At 41.6% G+C, this 14,679-nt stretch overlaps 1 protein-coding gene across 5 annotated transcripts in view; it reads right to left on the bottom strand.

Moving 5' to 3' along the window:
- GLI3 (GLI family zinc finger 3) overlaps positions 1-14,679 on the bottom strand; it is a 319,343-nt gene that overhangs the window by 100,342 nt on the left and 204,322 nt on the right. For all 5 annotated transcript variants that reach the window (XM_070369350.1, XM_070369351.1, XM_070369353.1 and 2 more), the window contains one exon: positions 3,108-3,313. In XM_070369350.1, coding sequence (XP_070225451.1) covers positions 3,108-3,313 — 206 coding nt within the window. The remainder of the gene's footprint in view (positions 1-3,107; positions 3,314-14,679) is intronic.

A 14,679-nucleotide genomic window follows, 5' to 3' on the forward strand; every position in this document is an offset into this window, starting at 1 on the left:
TTTCTGGCAGAGGGTCTGAGTCAGTTCTCGGTAGCTGGAGGACCCAGGGCCATGAGTGGAAAAGGGATCACAGCCCGAATTTAATAACACATGGCTGGGTGGTAAGCTGCAATTTTGTGTTCCATAATTTTAAAGTTCTTTCTTTTTTCATTTCAAAATCAAGAAGAAATATACCTATCAATCTGGAGCAACTTACTGGCAAGCGTCAGCTCTATAAGAGGGGGATAATGATTGGTTTCCACCGGACAACTTATGTGCCAAAGCTGTGGGATACTATAGCAGTTCTGGGGGTGGGCTCCAGAGGCACTAAGATCTAGATGCAGATCCCAGCTCCACCTCTTCAGGAAGTTGCTGGGAGGAGTGAAGGCGATGGTGCATGAAAAGTGCCTAGCACATAACATTAGATCAATAAAAGCTAGTTGTATTATTAAAATGTAGAAACACTGGCATTCTAACAACAGGTCTAGGTATGCTTTATATTTGTGTTCAAATACTTTTTATTTACTGAAGTATAGTTGATTTACAATGTTATATTAGTTTCAGATATATAGTAAAGTGATTCAGTTATATATACACATATTTTTTTTCATATTCTTTCCCAGGATATGTATTATAAGATACAGAATATATTAATAGTTCTCTGTACTATACAGTACATTGTTTATCTATTTTACATATAGTAGTATGTATCCATTAACACCAAATTCCTAATTTATCCCTCCTACCCTCTTTCCCAAACCATGTTTGTTTTCTAAGTCTATGAGTCTATTTCTGTTTTGTAAATAAGTTGTGCGTGTGTGTGTGTGTGTGTGTGCACGCACGCACATGCGTGCGCACTCAATCTCATCTGACTCTGCAACCCCATGGACTGGAGCCCACCAGGTTGCTCTGTCCATGGAATTTTTCAGGCAAGAACACTAGAGTGGGTTGCCATTTCCTCCTCCAGGGGATCTTCCCAGCCCAGGGATCGAACTTGCATCTCTACCATCTCCTGCAATGGCAACCAGATTCTTTATCACTGTGCCACCTGGGAAGCCTGTAAATAAGTTAATTTGTATCTTTTTTTTTTAGAGTCCACTTATAAGTGATATATTTGTCTTTCTCTGTCTGACTAACTTCAATTAGTAGATCATCTCTAGGTCCAACATGTTGCTACAAATGGTATTATTTCATCCTTTTTAAAATATTCTTTTATATATCTTATATTATCTTTTATTTATTCTTCTTTATATTTCATACTTTTCCTACATCATGAAGATAGATATATACAAAAATCATGGACCGCAAGAGACAAAAATGAGTGACTTGATTTTTGGTATTAATTGGCCTCCTGTAAGGCAGGATGAAAAATGCAGAAGTAATAAAAAGTGTTTTATTTATACTTATCATCAAACACTATGAAAAGCAGATGATAAGATGTTTTAATTAGAGGTACCACCTTCAGTGGCCCCACTAAATTTCTGGAAGCCAGGCATCATTACAAGCCCATCGCAGCTGACCTGTCTACCCTTCTTTCCCTCTGTTCTTGAGAGTCACTTTCACGGAGTCCCAAGTATTCTATGGAGGTGACTCTCCATTTTTCCCACTGGAAAACCAAATCCAAAGCAGAACAAACTCTGATCTCACTCTTTTACAGTTTTATTTTTAAAGTGTGTATCTTGTCCAAATGGCGAAATTTCTTCCTTGGGTACTATGCAAGTATATCCACTGCACTGAATCAGAAGGGGAAAAAAAGTGAGTCAGCAGCTGTTGCTGGAGCCCAGCCACTCCTGGAAGTATGACTAGGTTAATCCTTACTGAGAAATTTCAGGCTGCTTCTACCTACTCTCCCCACCATGCCCTGGGAAGTGTGTGCATGGAGAATATGAGCCGTGCAGGGGCAAACACTGCTGGGTAAGCCAGAGTCCATGTGCGCCTGCACGAGCACCAGCAATTTGTGGTTTACTACAGAGAACTCACAGTTCTGTACTTGTCATCAGTACAGCGTAAGCCATTCTGAGCCTTAACACAGATTCTATCAATTGTAGACAGGTGAGTTTGTACATGTGTTCATGAAATGGGAAATGTGCTTTCTGAACCAAAAGGACATTAAAAACTTTTTTGTTGTTGTTTTGGGGTATAGTTGATTTATAATGCTGTGTGAGTTTTGGATGTACAGCAAAATGAATCTGTTATACATATACATATTTCCACTCTTTTAGATTCTTTTCGCATATAGGCTATTATAGAATATTGAGTGGAGTTCCCTGTGCTACACAGTAGGCCCCAAAGGAGCATTTTAATCATGGACAGTTGTGGAATGAACAGCTCCAATTTAAAAGTCAGGTGACAATAATTAATTGGGAGGCTCACAGAACAACAGGAATCTGGTCCTTGGGAGCTGAAAATGAGCATCCTGTATAAGAGAATTAAAGTCAAAGGTCGTTTCTTGGCCCACAGTATCCCTCTTGCAGTGTTCATGTGGCATGGTCAAGGACAGAGGGCACATACAACAGGGCTAGGCCATCATGTTCTCTAAGATCTTGCTATTCAGAATGTGGTCCCTGGACCCGCAGCACTGAAATGACCTGGAGGCCTCTCAGAAGTGCAGAACTTCAGCCCCCCCAGACCCATCCCACCAGGAAGCATATTTTATCACCATCCCCAGGTGATGTATACGCACAGTGGAGTTTGAAAAGTGCTGCTCCAATGGACACATCTGTATACATGTGCCCTTCAGACCTAAAAAGTGTTCCTCAGAAGGTGAGCAAAATGTGCTGGTTACACAAGTACAATACAGGAATGGCAACAGGGTCAGTCTAAATAGAGCCACAAAACAGAGTAGTGAATAAGAGGATTTGGGCATCACAACATTCTGGCTCTTGAGTTCCACCTCTGTCACTTACTAGCCAAGGAACCAGGTTGCAAGTTACTTGGCATCTCTGCCAAATCTTCATCTGAAAATGGAGATTATATCCTCACCCTCATGGAGGTGTCATAACGCTGAAAAAAGAGCATGCAATCACAGCACTTAGCACAGCCCCTGGCACACAGGACACAAACACATCAGCTACTCTTTACCACGTCCCATGATGTGCGGAAGCAGGACAGGCTGGTCTGAAACTCACCATCTGTGGGGCTCAGCCCACGAGCGGCCGAGATCATGGAGAGGGATGGGCTGCTGTGCAGGGACCGGATGTAGTCCATGTAGGGGTTGATGTAGGGATGCGGGGGGCTGAAGGGGGATTCGGAAGCTGCAGCAGGGTTCCGATGTGGGGAGATCCTGATGAAGGGCAGGTCAGAATACGTGGGGCTACTAGATAAGGCAGAAGGCCTAGGTAAAAAGAAAAGCAGACACAACAGGTATACATGAGACAAGAGCTCCACAGGCAGAGGCTGTCTGTGAAAGAAAATAAGCACGATTTCAAGGTGTCTTGGGGGAAAAAATATCAGGCATTTACATTTCTAGTACTAGGACCTTAAAGATCACAGTGACATAATGCAGGCAGAATGCTACTATACAATTGTTTAGGCAAAGACATTTGACCTTTGAGAAATTTTCTGGCACTCGCAATCCAGGAAAATAAAGCCTTTGGTTTTCTTCATGAGAAGAAATTCTAAACAGGCATCTGAGCTTGAGGTAGTTGTGATTCTATTTTCCATTTGACGTGAATGTTAATTTCACTGCTGAACTTACCTCTCACCATCACAGTGTTTCATTAAAAAAAAAAAAAGAAAGGAAGGAAGGGAGGGAGAGAGGAAGGGAAGAGAAAGAAAGAAAGGGAGAAAGGAAGGAAGGAAGGGTGGAAGGAAAGAAAAAAAGGAGAGAGAAAGAAAAGGAAGATTTGGCTGGTTTGGAAGTCTGAGCACGCACAAGGCAGAGATGCCTACAAATAAGAAAAAGTCTAATTGCAAGAGTCTGTAAGAAGCATGAAATTGACAGTCTATAAGGCCATGCTCCAGCTTTTGTGCTCTGGGTCTTGCAGTGGTGAGTGAAACCATTTTCTACCATGTGTTTCCCTGTTTTGAAGGCGGCCATAGGAGGCAGCTTTCTCTCATACTTTTTTTGCATGTGGCTTCCTGATTGGCCACAATCAGTGAACAATCAGTAATGAAGTGCGGGGACAGAAAGTTGGAAAAGATTCAGCTCATGTCCTAGTTGTAAGGAGCAAAGGCAGAGTGTAAGCTTTTGGCTGATGCAAATAAATTCTAAGGCACACCTTGCTGCCACCATACCCCACCCACTCCAGGGATTCCCTTCCCAGAGCCGGCCCCACGCCCTGCGCACAGGCGTTTGTAGAATGGCCAGTCTGTGGAACACCCCCTCGCCGCCCTGTCCCTCCTCTAATAGAAAACGTTTTGTGTGGATAATCCAGTGAACTGGCTCTGACAGGCTAAACATTTGTACTTTCTCTTTTTTCATTCACAGAGAATATGGCCATAAAAAGGCGAGGCTGTGATAGAGCGGGATGTACTGACTGCAAACTCCTCTCAGGGCACTGGCTTTAGGAGTGAAAGGAAAGGGAGGAGAAACAATTTCTCATCCCGCCTCCCCAGCAAAGGCACACACAGCCGGGGCTCTGGCCCCAACCCCATTAGAATGGAATCCTGGGAGAAGCCCTTCTTCCAAGTGCACAGAGCAGGCACTGAATTAAATGAAACCAAAGCTCATACTGTGAATTTTCTCCCAGTAGAAAATCAAAGAGGTTAAAATACACGAGAGAGAGGGGATTCTCCTGACTTTCTCCTTCTTACTTTTTTTTACCATTTTGAACTTTAAAAAAAAAAAAAAAAAAGAGGCTTTTTATTTGTTCTTAAGATGCCACTTCTGGAGAAATAAACTACAAATCCAGAGTTTTCTAAATTTACATGTGGGCAGGGTGAGAAGTTACCACCTGAAAATAGTTACGTCTTTTCCAAACAACTTGAGGCTTTCCATAATCACTTAGAAAACAGAAATTGGCAGGATCTATTAGTCCATCCTATTTTAGCTCTTTCCTACAAAATAAATTAGCTCCGTGTCATTGGTTAAATCTGAAGCTCCGTTTAGACCTGCTGCTACTTTAGAGAACATGGGACTCTCAAATTCAGTCCTTCATTTTCTACCGGAAAGGAAAATCAATCCTTCCAATCTGATTCCCAAGTGATTATTACAAAATACGGCTCACTTGTGGATTTATGAGGAGAGACAGATGCCACAAGAACAGACATGTCAGTAGAGAAGCAGGCATTTCGAGATCCATGAGATGATATCTCCTAGACAAGCTTTTTTTATGATCCATGAAGAACTCACTCTGAATCAGTGAAGGTGATGCCATTGCTTATCGGTTTTTTTGTGAGGCAAAAAATTGGTCCCTGTAATCTTTCTCAAGTTCCAGAATTGAAAATGGTAGTAAGAATATTCCTAACAGCTTAGATTCCATTGAAGAATAATAGATGGGGGGAGGGGAACCAGCATTTAGAACAATAAGAACATTATAGATGTCAGGCTGAGGTGGTCACCAGTCCCAAAGGAGCAGAAAAACACTCACTTTTCTCTTCTCACAAATTTGTGGATGTCAACATGCGCACCATCCCCTTCACTTTCATTTGACCTGTTTCCACAGAAGACTGACGATAACTATTCTATGAGTAATGAATCAAGACCTGGGCACCTCTTTCCCAAAAGGAACACCCAGGCTCCATCCTCACTTCCACACCAGTGTGGGGCAACAGCAGAAAAGAGTGTTGTTGCCTCCAAGATCTGGAGATAAAGTCAGGCAACTCCACACACTCTGGTGAACGTCATATGCATGCATGTCACTCCCCTTCAGAGACAATACAGGCAAGATTTGGGGTCACCTCTTTCTCAATGAGATAGCGGGACATGTTTTCAAACAGGTATGCAATTATGAAAGCTGCAAGGTGTCAACTGCCCTAAAGAAAAGATCTAGTAGACAAAGGACAGCCAGCCCCTGGATTCAACAGGAAAATGGTTCATGAGGGTCACTCTGGGTGGGCTCATCAGGAATTCTGGAGACGACTGACTCAGATCATCAGAGCAGTGGTACTGTGGAAGGGCTTGTGGATGAAGGGAACTGCCAAGAAAGGGACAAGAAGCTGTGTGATCTTGGCTGTGATAGGAACCCCTCTTGGTGGCTCATGTGGTAAACAGGCTGCCTGCAGTGCAGAAGACCCAGGTTCAATCCCTGGGTCGGGAAGATCCCCTGGAGAAGGGAATGGACATCCACTCCAGTACTCTTGCTTGGAGAATTCCATGGGCAGAGGAGCCTGGCGGGCTACAGTCCATGGAATTGAGACAGTCAATCACTAGGCAGGTTAATAAGAAGTCCAGGGTCCCTCAGGAGGAGAAGGGGCTCTCATGGAGGAGATAAGGGTCTCAATTCTCAAGGAAGAAAAAAGGACAAACATTTTTTCTATATTTCTTAATTTTAGTCACATAAAACTTTTTTTTCTTTAAACCCAGAGCTGATGATTTCACAACAAAACAACTCAGCTTAAACTCTGTACCAATGATTATATAACAACAATGTATCCTGTTTGAGGACAGTTTCTCCTTCTTGAAAACCTTCTGACTAATCCTGTTATCTTAAAATGTATAGTATTACCAGAGTGGGTCTATAAGATCTTTCTACTATTAATTCTAATCCTGTCATCTCAGTGATCAGTGCAAAGAAATAGAGGAAAAAAATAGAATGGGAAAGACTAGAGATCTCTTCAAGAAAATTAGAGATAGCAAGGGAACACTTCATGCAAAGATGGGCTCGATAAAGGACAGAAATGGTATGGACCTCACAGAAGCAGAAGATACTAAGAAGAGGTGGCAAGAATACACAGAAAAACTATACAAAAAATATCTTCATGACCCAGATAATTACAATGGTATGATCACTCACCTAGAGCCAGACATCCTGGAATGTGAAGTCAAGTGGGCCTTAGGAAGCATCACTACAAACAAAGCTAGTGGAGGTGATGGAATTCCAGTGGAGCTGTTTCAAATCCTAAAAGATGATGCTGTGAAAGTGCTGCACTGAATATGCCAGCAAATTTGGAAAACTCAGCAGTGGCCACAGGACTGGAAAAGATCACTTTTCATTCCAATCCCAAAGAAAGGCAATGCCAAAGAATGCTCAAACTACCACACAATTGCACTCATCCCACATGCTAGTAAAGTAATGCACAAAATTCTCTAAGGCAGGCTTCAACAATATATGAACGTTGAACTTCCAGATGTTCAGCTGGTTTTAGAAAAGGCAGAGGAACCAGAGATCAAATTGCCAACATCTGTTAGATCATCAAAAAAGCAAGAGAGTTCCAGAAAAACATCTATTTCTGTATACTGTCACTCTGCTTATTTAACTTATATGCAGAGTACATCATGAGAAACGCTGGGATGGAGGAAGCACAAGCTGGAATCAAGGTTGCCGGAAGAAATATCAATAACCTCAGATATGCAGACGACACCACCCTTATGGCAGAAAGCGAAGAAGAACTAAAGAGCCTCTTGATGAAAGTGAAAGAGGAGAGGGAAAAAGTTGGCTTAAAGCTCAACATTCAGAAAACTTGGTCCCATCACTTCATGGCAAATAGATGGGGAAACAGTGGAAACAGTGGCAGACTTTATTTTGCAGGGGCTCCAAAATCACTCCAGATGATGACTGCAGCCATGAAATAAAAAGACACTTGCTCCTTGGAAGAAATTCTATGACCAACCTAGACAGCATATTAAAAAGCAAAGACATTACTTTGCCAACAAAGGTCCGTCTAGTCAAGGCTATGGTTTTTCCAGTGATCATGTATGGATGTGAGAGTTGGACCAAAAAGAAAGATGAGCGCCAAAGAAATGCTTCTGAACCGTGGTGTTGGAGAAGACTCTTGGGAGTGCCTTGGACTGCAAGGAGATCCAACCAGTCCATCCTAAAGGAAATCAGTCCTGAATGTTCATTGGAAGGACTGATGCTGAAGCTGAAACTCCAGTACTTTGGCCACCTGATGCAAAGAGCTGACTCATTTGAAAATACCCTGATGTTGGGAAAGACTGAAGGAGAGAGGAGAAGGGGACGACAGAGGATGAGATGGTTGGATAGCATCACCAACTCAATGGACATGAGTTTGAGTAAGCTTCGGTAGTTGATGATGGACAGGGAGGCCTGCTGCTGCTGCTGCTGCTGCTAAGTCGCTTCAGTCGTGTCCAACTCTGTGGGATCCCATAGACTGCAGCCCACCAGGCTCCCCTGTCCCTGGGATTCTCCACGCAAGAATGCTGGAGTGGGTTGCCATTTCCTTCTGCAATGCATGAAAGTAAAAAGTGAAAGTGAAGTCACTCAGCCGTGTCCGACTCTTAGCGACCCCATGAACTGCAGCCCACCAGACTCCTCTGTCCATGGGATTTTCCAGGCAAGAGTACTGGAGTGGGGTGCCATTGCCTTCTCCTGGCATGCTGCAGTTCATGGGGTTGCAGAGAGTCGGACACGACTGAGTGACTGAACTGAACTGAATCCTATCATCTTAAAATGTAAATGGTGGGAGTGGGTCTGGTAAGATCTTTACCACCTTGAGACATTCTTTTGATTTATTGTAATAACCAATTAAAAAGTATATAGCTCCCTTGCTAATACTAGTGAAGGGGGCACTCTCCGCCCACCTTCTGATGTCTGTGTCAGAAGCTTTCTCTGTCCCTTTTTATACTTTAATAAAACTCTGCTACACCAAAACTCTTGAGTGATCAAGCCTGGTTCCTGGTCCCAAAGTTAAATGTTCTTCAGAGATGATGAATCCTACACCATTCACCGTAAGCTATCAGAATCACCAAGAGTCGTACATGACTGAGCAACTAACACTTTTACTTGTCCTAAATCATCCAATAGGGGGATACCTACGTCTTGGGAGGGCTGGCAAGTGAATATAACTAAAGCCGCATGTACTGAGCCTAGCATCTAATGAATATTAAATACATACATACTTATATCATAAATTATACTAATATATTCTACCCCTAATATATACATGTACACAGTAGAAACAGATATGTATATATGTACATATATATACTCACATGTGTGTGTACGCAGTTGCTCAGTCATGTCTGACTCTTTTCGACCCTATAGACTGTAGCCCGCCAGGCTCCTCTGTCGATGGAATTTTCCAAGCAAGAATATTGGAGTGGGTTGCCATTTCCTCCTACAGAGGATCTTCCTGACCAGGAATTACGCCTGCATCTCCTGCACTGGCAGGCAGAATCTTTACAACTTAGCCACCTGGGAAGCCCACATATTACTTATATAAACACGTAATCACACATGCATATTCAGTTCAGTTCAGTCACTCAGTCGGGTACGACTCTTTGCGACCCCATGAATCGCAGCACGCCAGGCCTCCCTGTCCATCACCAACTCCTGGAGTTCACTCAGACTCACGTCCCTCAAGTCAGTGATGCCATCCAGCCATCTCATCCTCTGTCGTCCCCTTCTCCTCCTGCCCCCAATCCCTCCCAGCATCAGAGTCTTTTCCAATGAGTCAACTCTTCACATGAGGTAGCCAAAGTACTGGAGTAGGGATGGCAAATATAGCATACTATGTGATTTTCAAGCACAAATATTGGAACCCTGTTTTCAAAGCAAATCTTATGATAGAAACATACCTGTCTGCTTTGTTCCCCAATCTGACAGAACCCTGGGAGCATCTCCTTGGATTTCCCAGTACCCTCCACTCAAAATCATAAAACCACATAAGGCGGTTAAGAACATGAACTCAGTTATCATTAAATGCAAGAGCTTGGAAGGAACTGGACTTAAACTCAGGCTCATTCCTGGCTCTCTCACTGAGGCATGTTACTTTATACAGGAAATGGAACAACGGCATCTCCCTGCCAGGCCTCTGTCATGGCCAGCACTGGGCACTAGGTAAGTAAATGACGGAGGCCACTGATGTTCTTGGTGGTTGTCAGAACCAACCAACAAAACTTTTTCATGTGAGCAAACAAATGTCTAAATGACAAGACTTGTGGAGGCTGGTGTTCTCATTCCCTTGCTGTTCAATTTCTCACTGAAAGTTGATGACTTACTCATTCTGTCTCTACATCAGACTCTTGTGAGCCAGCCTATTGTGACATTTCTCTAGTGTTGAAGCCAGACAAAAATGAGTTTCTACGCCATCAACACTGAGCATCCAGCCTTGAACTACTATGGCCCCCGCAGCCACCTGACACGCATGTGTATGTTCTGCGTGCATGCTAGGTCGCTTCAGGCATGTCTATTTGAGACCCCATGGACCACAGCCCACCAGGCTCCTCTGTCCTCAGGATTCTCCAGGCAAGAATACTGGAGTGGGTTGCCATGCCCTCCTCCAGGGGATCTTCCCAACCCAGGGATCAAACCCACATCTCTTATATCTCCCGCATTGGCAGCAGATAAATATATACAAACTATAGTTTTTCGATAAAGCTACTTTTAACATTACCTAAGAGAGGCACTTTCAAATTCTTGGCATCCAGGTCATTTGTTAGTTATTTTAACTATAAAGAAAATTTGAGGGGGAAGGCTAAGCTTATTACCTTTAATAGGCAGATGTGTATCACCTCTGAACGAAAGACCCATTGAAGATGGTGACCAGGGGGGTAAATTCTCCTGAAGGAAGATGTGACATGCGAGGAAGGCAGTCACCAAATTTTCCATATAAATGATATATATTATTTCACAAAATATCATAAAGTTGACTTGGTAAATATTTGTCAAGCTTGTTAAAAAAAAACAAACCCTTAATTTGTGAATTACAGGAGCATCAGGAAAAAATTATAGTGTTACTTTCCTGGTTTATATTTTTAGTGGATACACACAGTTTGAATTAAAGATTACTGTTAGCCTCTCATGACCTTCTGTCTTTGTAGTTTTCTCTTCTCTCTCTGTTCTGGGTCTGTGTGTGCCTCAGTGGTTGGAAAGCAAGTACAAACCATGGAGGAAAAAAACAAACAACAAACATCCCAGGAGGAAGACTAAAATTTAGAACTGCTCCCAGAACAGAGATCCCATGCTATTTATGTTGTAGCCAAAGAGTATAGGCATATGCCTGTGACCCCTCATACATACAACGACTATCTAGAGAAAAGATGCCCAAGCTGGAGAGGGTTGTCTGGGCAACCAAAGCATCACTAGGGGGAGGAGTTGTCATTCATGACCTCTGCATCTTGGCTTATGCATATAGGACCCCAGCCTGCCCACCCAGGGATAGCATCCCCTGTAGCACTTCCACCTCTTTGTCTTCCCAAGGGCATGAAGACCCAGTGAGTGGCTGCCATTTTGCTTCCATGTTACCCAATGCATAAATGAAGTATAGCTTTGGACAAGAAAGCAGGTGGCAATTATTTTCATGTTCTCCCCAAAGACAATAAAGCAATATTTTGAGTTTGTTTGTGGAAATAATTTAACCTCAGATTAATTCTTTTATAAAGTCATGGAAATCTATTACAATGAAAAGCACAGAGGATTAATATTAGAGCATTTTAAACTATGATAAACTTAGAAACAAAAACATGTATTGCAGAGAATAACTGGACTTCTTAGTTAGAATGAAATATCATTATATAGTATTGAATTTGTTACTGCCTTTTCATCTATCTTATTGGGTTACTAAAACGCCAAGATTAAAATCACAGTGTTTAATCACTTGCATTACCCATTATGAGAGCATTAAGCAAGGTTTACAGGGTGGATTATACCATTTGCTTTCCTATTGCTTGGGACATTGGAAATGTTACACATACCCCTGACATTTTGGGGTATGCATGAGAGTTTCAACTCCCAGAAGATTGAAATATTGGGTGTTTTCCTACATAGGAAGTTAATTTTTTGTTTAATTTTGTTCTTTCCATAACAAGTAGACACTCTTCATAATCAAATAATGGCTTAACAGACAACTAAGGGGAGTTCCCCCTTATAATGTATTTTTAACCAACTAATTAATTACTCAGTAAGCACAGCTTTAATAAACCAAAATTTATAATAAAAAATGTTGCTTTCCATACAATGACAGAAACAGATAACTAAATGTCCACAACTAATACACTAGACATCACTGGAAATTTGCATAGTCCTGACATGGTCTTCTCCTCTATTCAAGGTGAGCTTTCAGATGAGTTCTGCCCAGAAACATCACACGGCTCTGCGGTGTACAGATGGTTGTGCTGGTTATTCCACCTGTCACCCTTCACCCCAGAACCACCGCATGCCCTGAAGGCTGGACTTTGTGGTCTGAATCAGCAGGCTCACGCTTCCTCTGGATTCCATTAATGAGATCCACTGGCAGGAGCTGGTGGCAGAGGGGAGAGAAGTCATGGTATTAATTCCCCTCACTCCCTTTCACTAGCTACAGTTCTGCTGATGGCACTTTCCCCATGGAAAATGGGGAAAACTCCCAGAGCGTGACCCCTCTTCCCTCACTGACCCCTTCCCCTCTGTTTGTACCTTCAAGCTAGAGGTGATAACCTCCTCAAACTTTTGCTACTCCTAGAAGTCTTACTCTCACTTTCCAAGCCCTTGACCTTGTCCTTACCTCTGTAAATATCCACTCCATGAAACTGCCAGGACCCTAGCTGATAAGATGGTTCAGTTTCAAATCCCATTTTCATCATCTCTGCAGCTAAAGAATATTTCCCATGAATTTTTAACTGACTTAGGCCTTTTACAAATTTACCATATTGGATCTCAATTTTTCAGAGCTACATGTATAACCACACAGATGAATATTTCAATGAAATGTTCATTTGATACATATTTTATTGAAAAATCCATTTACTAAGAACCCATTACGATTTAAACATTTGCGGCAATTTCAAGAAACATAATATATGGTCGTTCGGTCCCTGGTCTCAGTTTATACTCAAATGGGGGGAAATGCACACATGCATAAAGCGTGTAGAGACCAAGTATTATCTGATGAGTCAAAATGCCTCAATGGGAGCCTTCCAGGATGCACCCTGGATATGAAAAATATACACCATGAACTGTGCTACCAAAAGAAGATAAGAGTTGAACAGAAGTAGCTACTGAAGATGAAGGTTCATCATTTAATGTACACATTAATCCTCAGGAACTGAGGATTTTCTTCTCTTTTTTTAGAAATGTTTTCTTTTTATTTTATTTTTTAACTTTACAATATTGTATTGGTTTGGCCATATATCAACATGAATCTGCCACAGGTATACATGTGTTCCCCATCCTGAACCCTCCTCCCTCCTCCCTCCCCGTACCATCCCTCTGGGTCGTCCCAGTGCACCAGCCCCAAGCATCCAGTATCGTGCATCGAACCTGGACTGGCGACTCATTTCATATATGATATACATGTTTCAATGCCATTCTCCCAAATCATCCAACCCTCTCCCTCTCCCACAGAGTCCAAAAGACTGTTTTATACATCAGTGTCTCTTTTGCTGTCTCGTATACAGGGTTATTATTACCATCTTTCTAAATTTCATATATATGCGTTAGTATACTGTCTTATGACCCAGCAATCCCACTGCTGGGCATACACACTGAGGAAACCCGAATTGAAAGAGACACGTGTACCCCAATGTTCATCGCAGCACTGTTTATAATAGCCAGGACATGGAAGCAACCTAGATGTCCATCAGCAGATGAATGGAAAAGAAAGCTGTGGTACATATACACAATGGAGATTTGAATCAGTTCTAATGAGGTGGATGAAACTGGAGCCTATTATACAGAGTGAAGTAAGCCAGAAAGGATTTTCTTATATGGAGAATTCAAGGGCTATGGTTGATTTCTTTAACAAAAGAGAGAGAAGGTATTTGTTTTAATGGAGAAACAGCATTTCAAGAAATTTGAAAATGACTTTCTTATTTTTATTTCCTATTTATGTCTTTGTAAAAGGAATTTATATCCATGGATTGAAAAGTTGAGGCTATTTTTTTTTTTTTAAATAGTCATTCCCTATATCCAAGCTATCAAATCTAACCAACACCAATATTTTAACTTATATATTCCAAGTATTTTTTCAGGTAAATTATTTTTTAATTTTAGTCTGCTGTGCAAATTAAAGCCTTAATGAATTATCATTAAACACCCACTAGAATGTTATTACATGATATTAAATGTATATTAATGATACTGAATACAGTTCTCGGTGCTATACAATAAATCCTGATTGCTTATCTACTTTGTATATAGTAGTTTATATCTGTTACTCCATATTCCTAATTTATCCCCACCCTTCCTCATTTGGTATCTATAAATTTGTTTACAGGTCTGTGAGTCTGTTTCTGTCTTGCATATAGCATCACTTGTATTATTTCTTAGATTCCACATACAAGTGATATCATATAATATTTATCTTTACATGACTTCAAATAATCAGAAAAATGTATGTATAGATAAGTGAATCACAGCACTGTACAGCTGAAACTAACACAATGTTATACTTAATTAATTTTTAAAAACTCAGTAGAATGGCTAAAGTTAAAAACACTGACAGCACCATGTATCAGTGAGGATATGGAGCAACAGGAACTCTCAAACGACCTGAGTATAAGTTGGCCCAATTTCACTGGCAAACAGCTAGGCATTACCTACTCAAACAGATGCACACCCTAATGGTCCAGCAATTCCTTTCCTTGATGTGTTCCCTATAATATTGCCACATCAGTCAGAATATACTAGAATATTCAGAGGAAGATTATTCATGCATGTT

The sequence above is a fragment of the Bos mutus genome, chromosome 4, assembly GCF_027580195.1.
Source record: "Bos mutus isolate GX-2022 chromosome 4, NWIPB_WYAK_1.1, whole genome shotgun sequence".
Lineage (NCBI taxonomy): Eukaryota > Metazoa > Chordata > Mammalia > Artiodactyla > Bovidae > Bos > Bos mutus.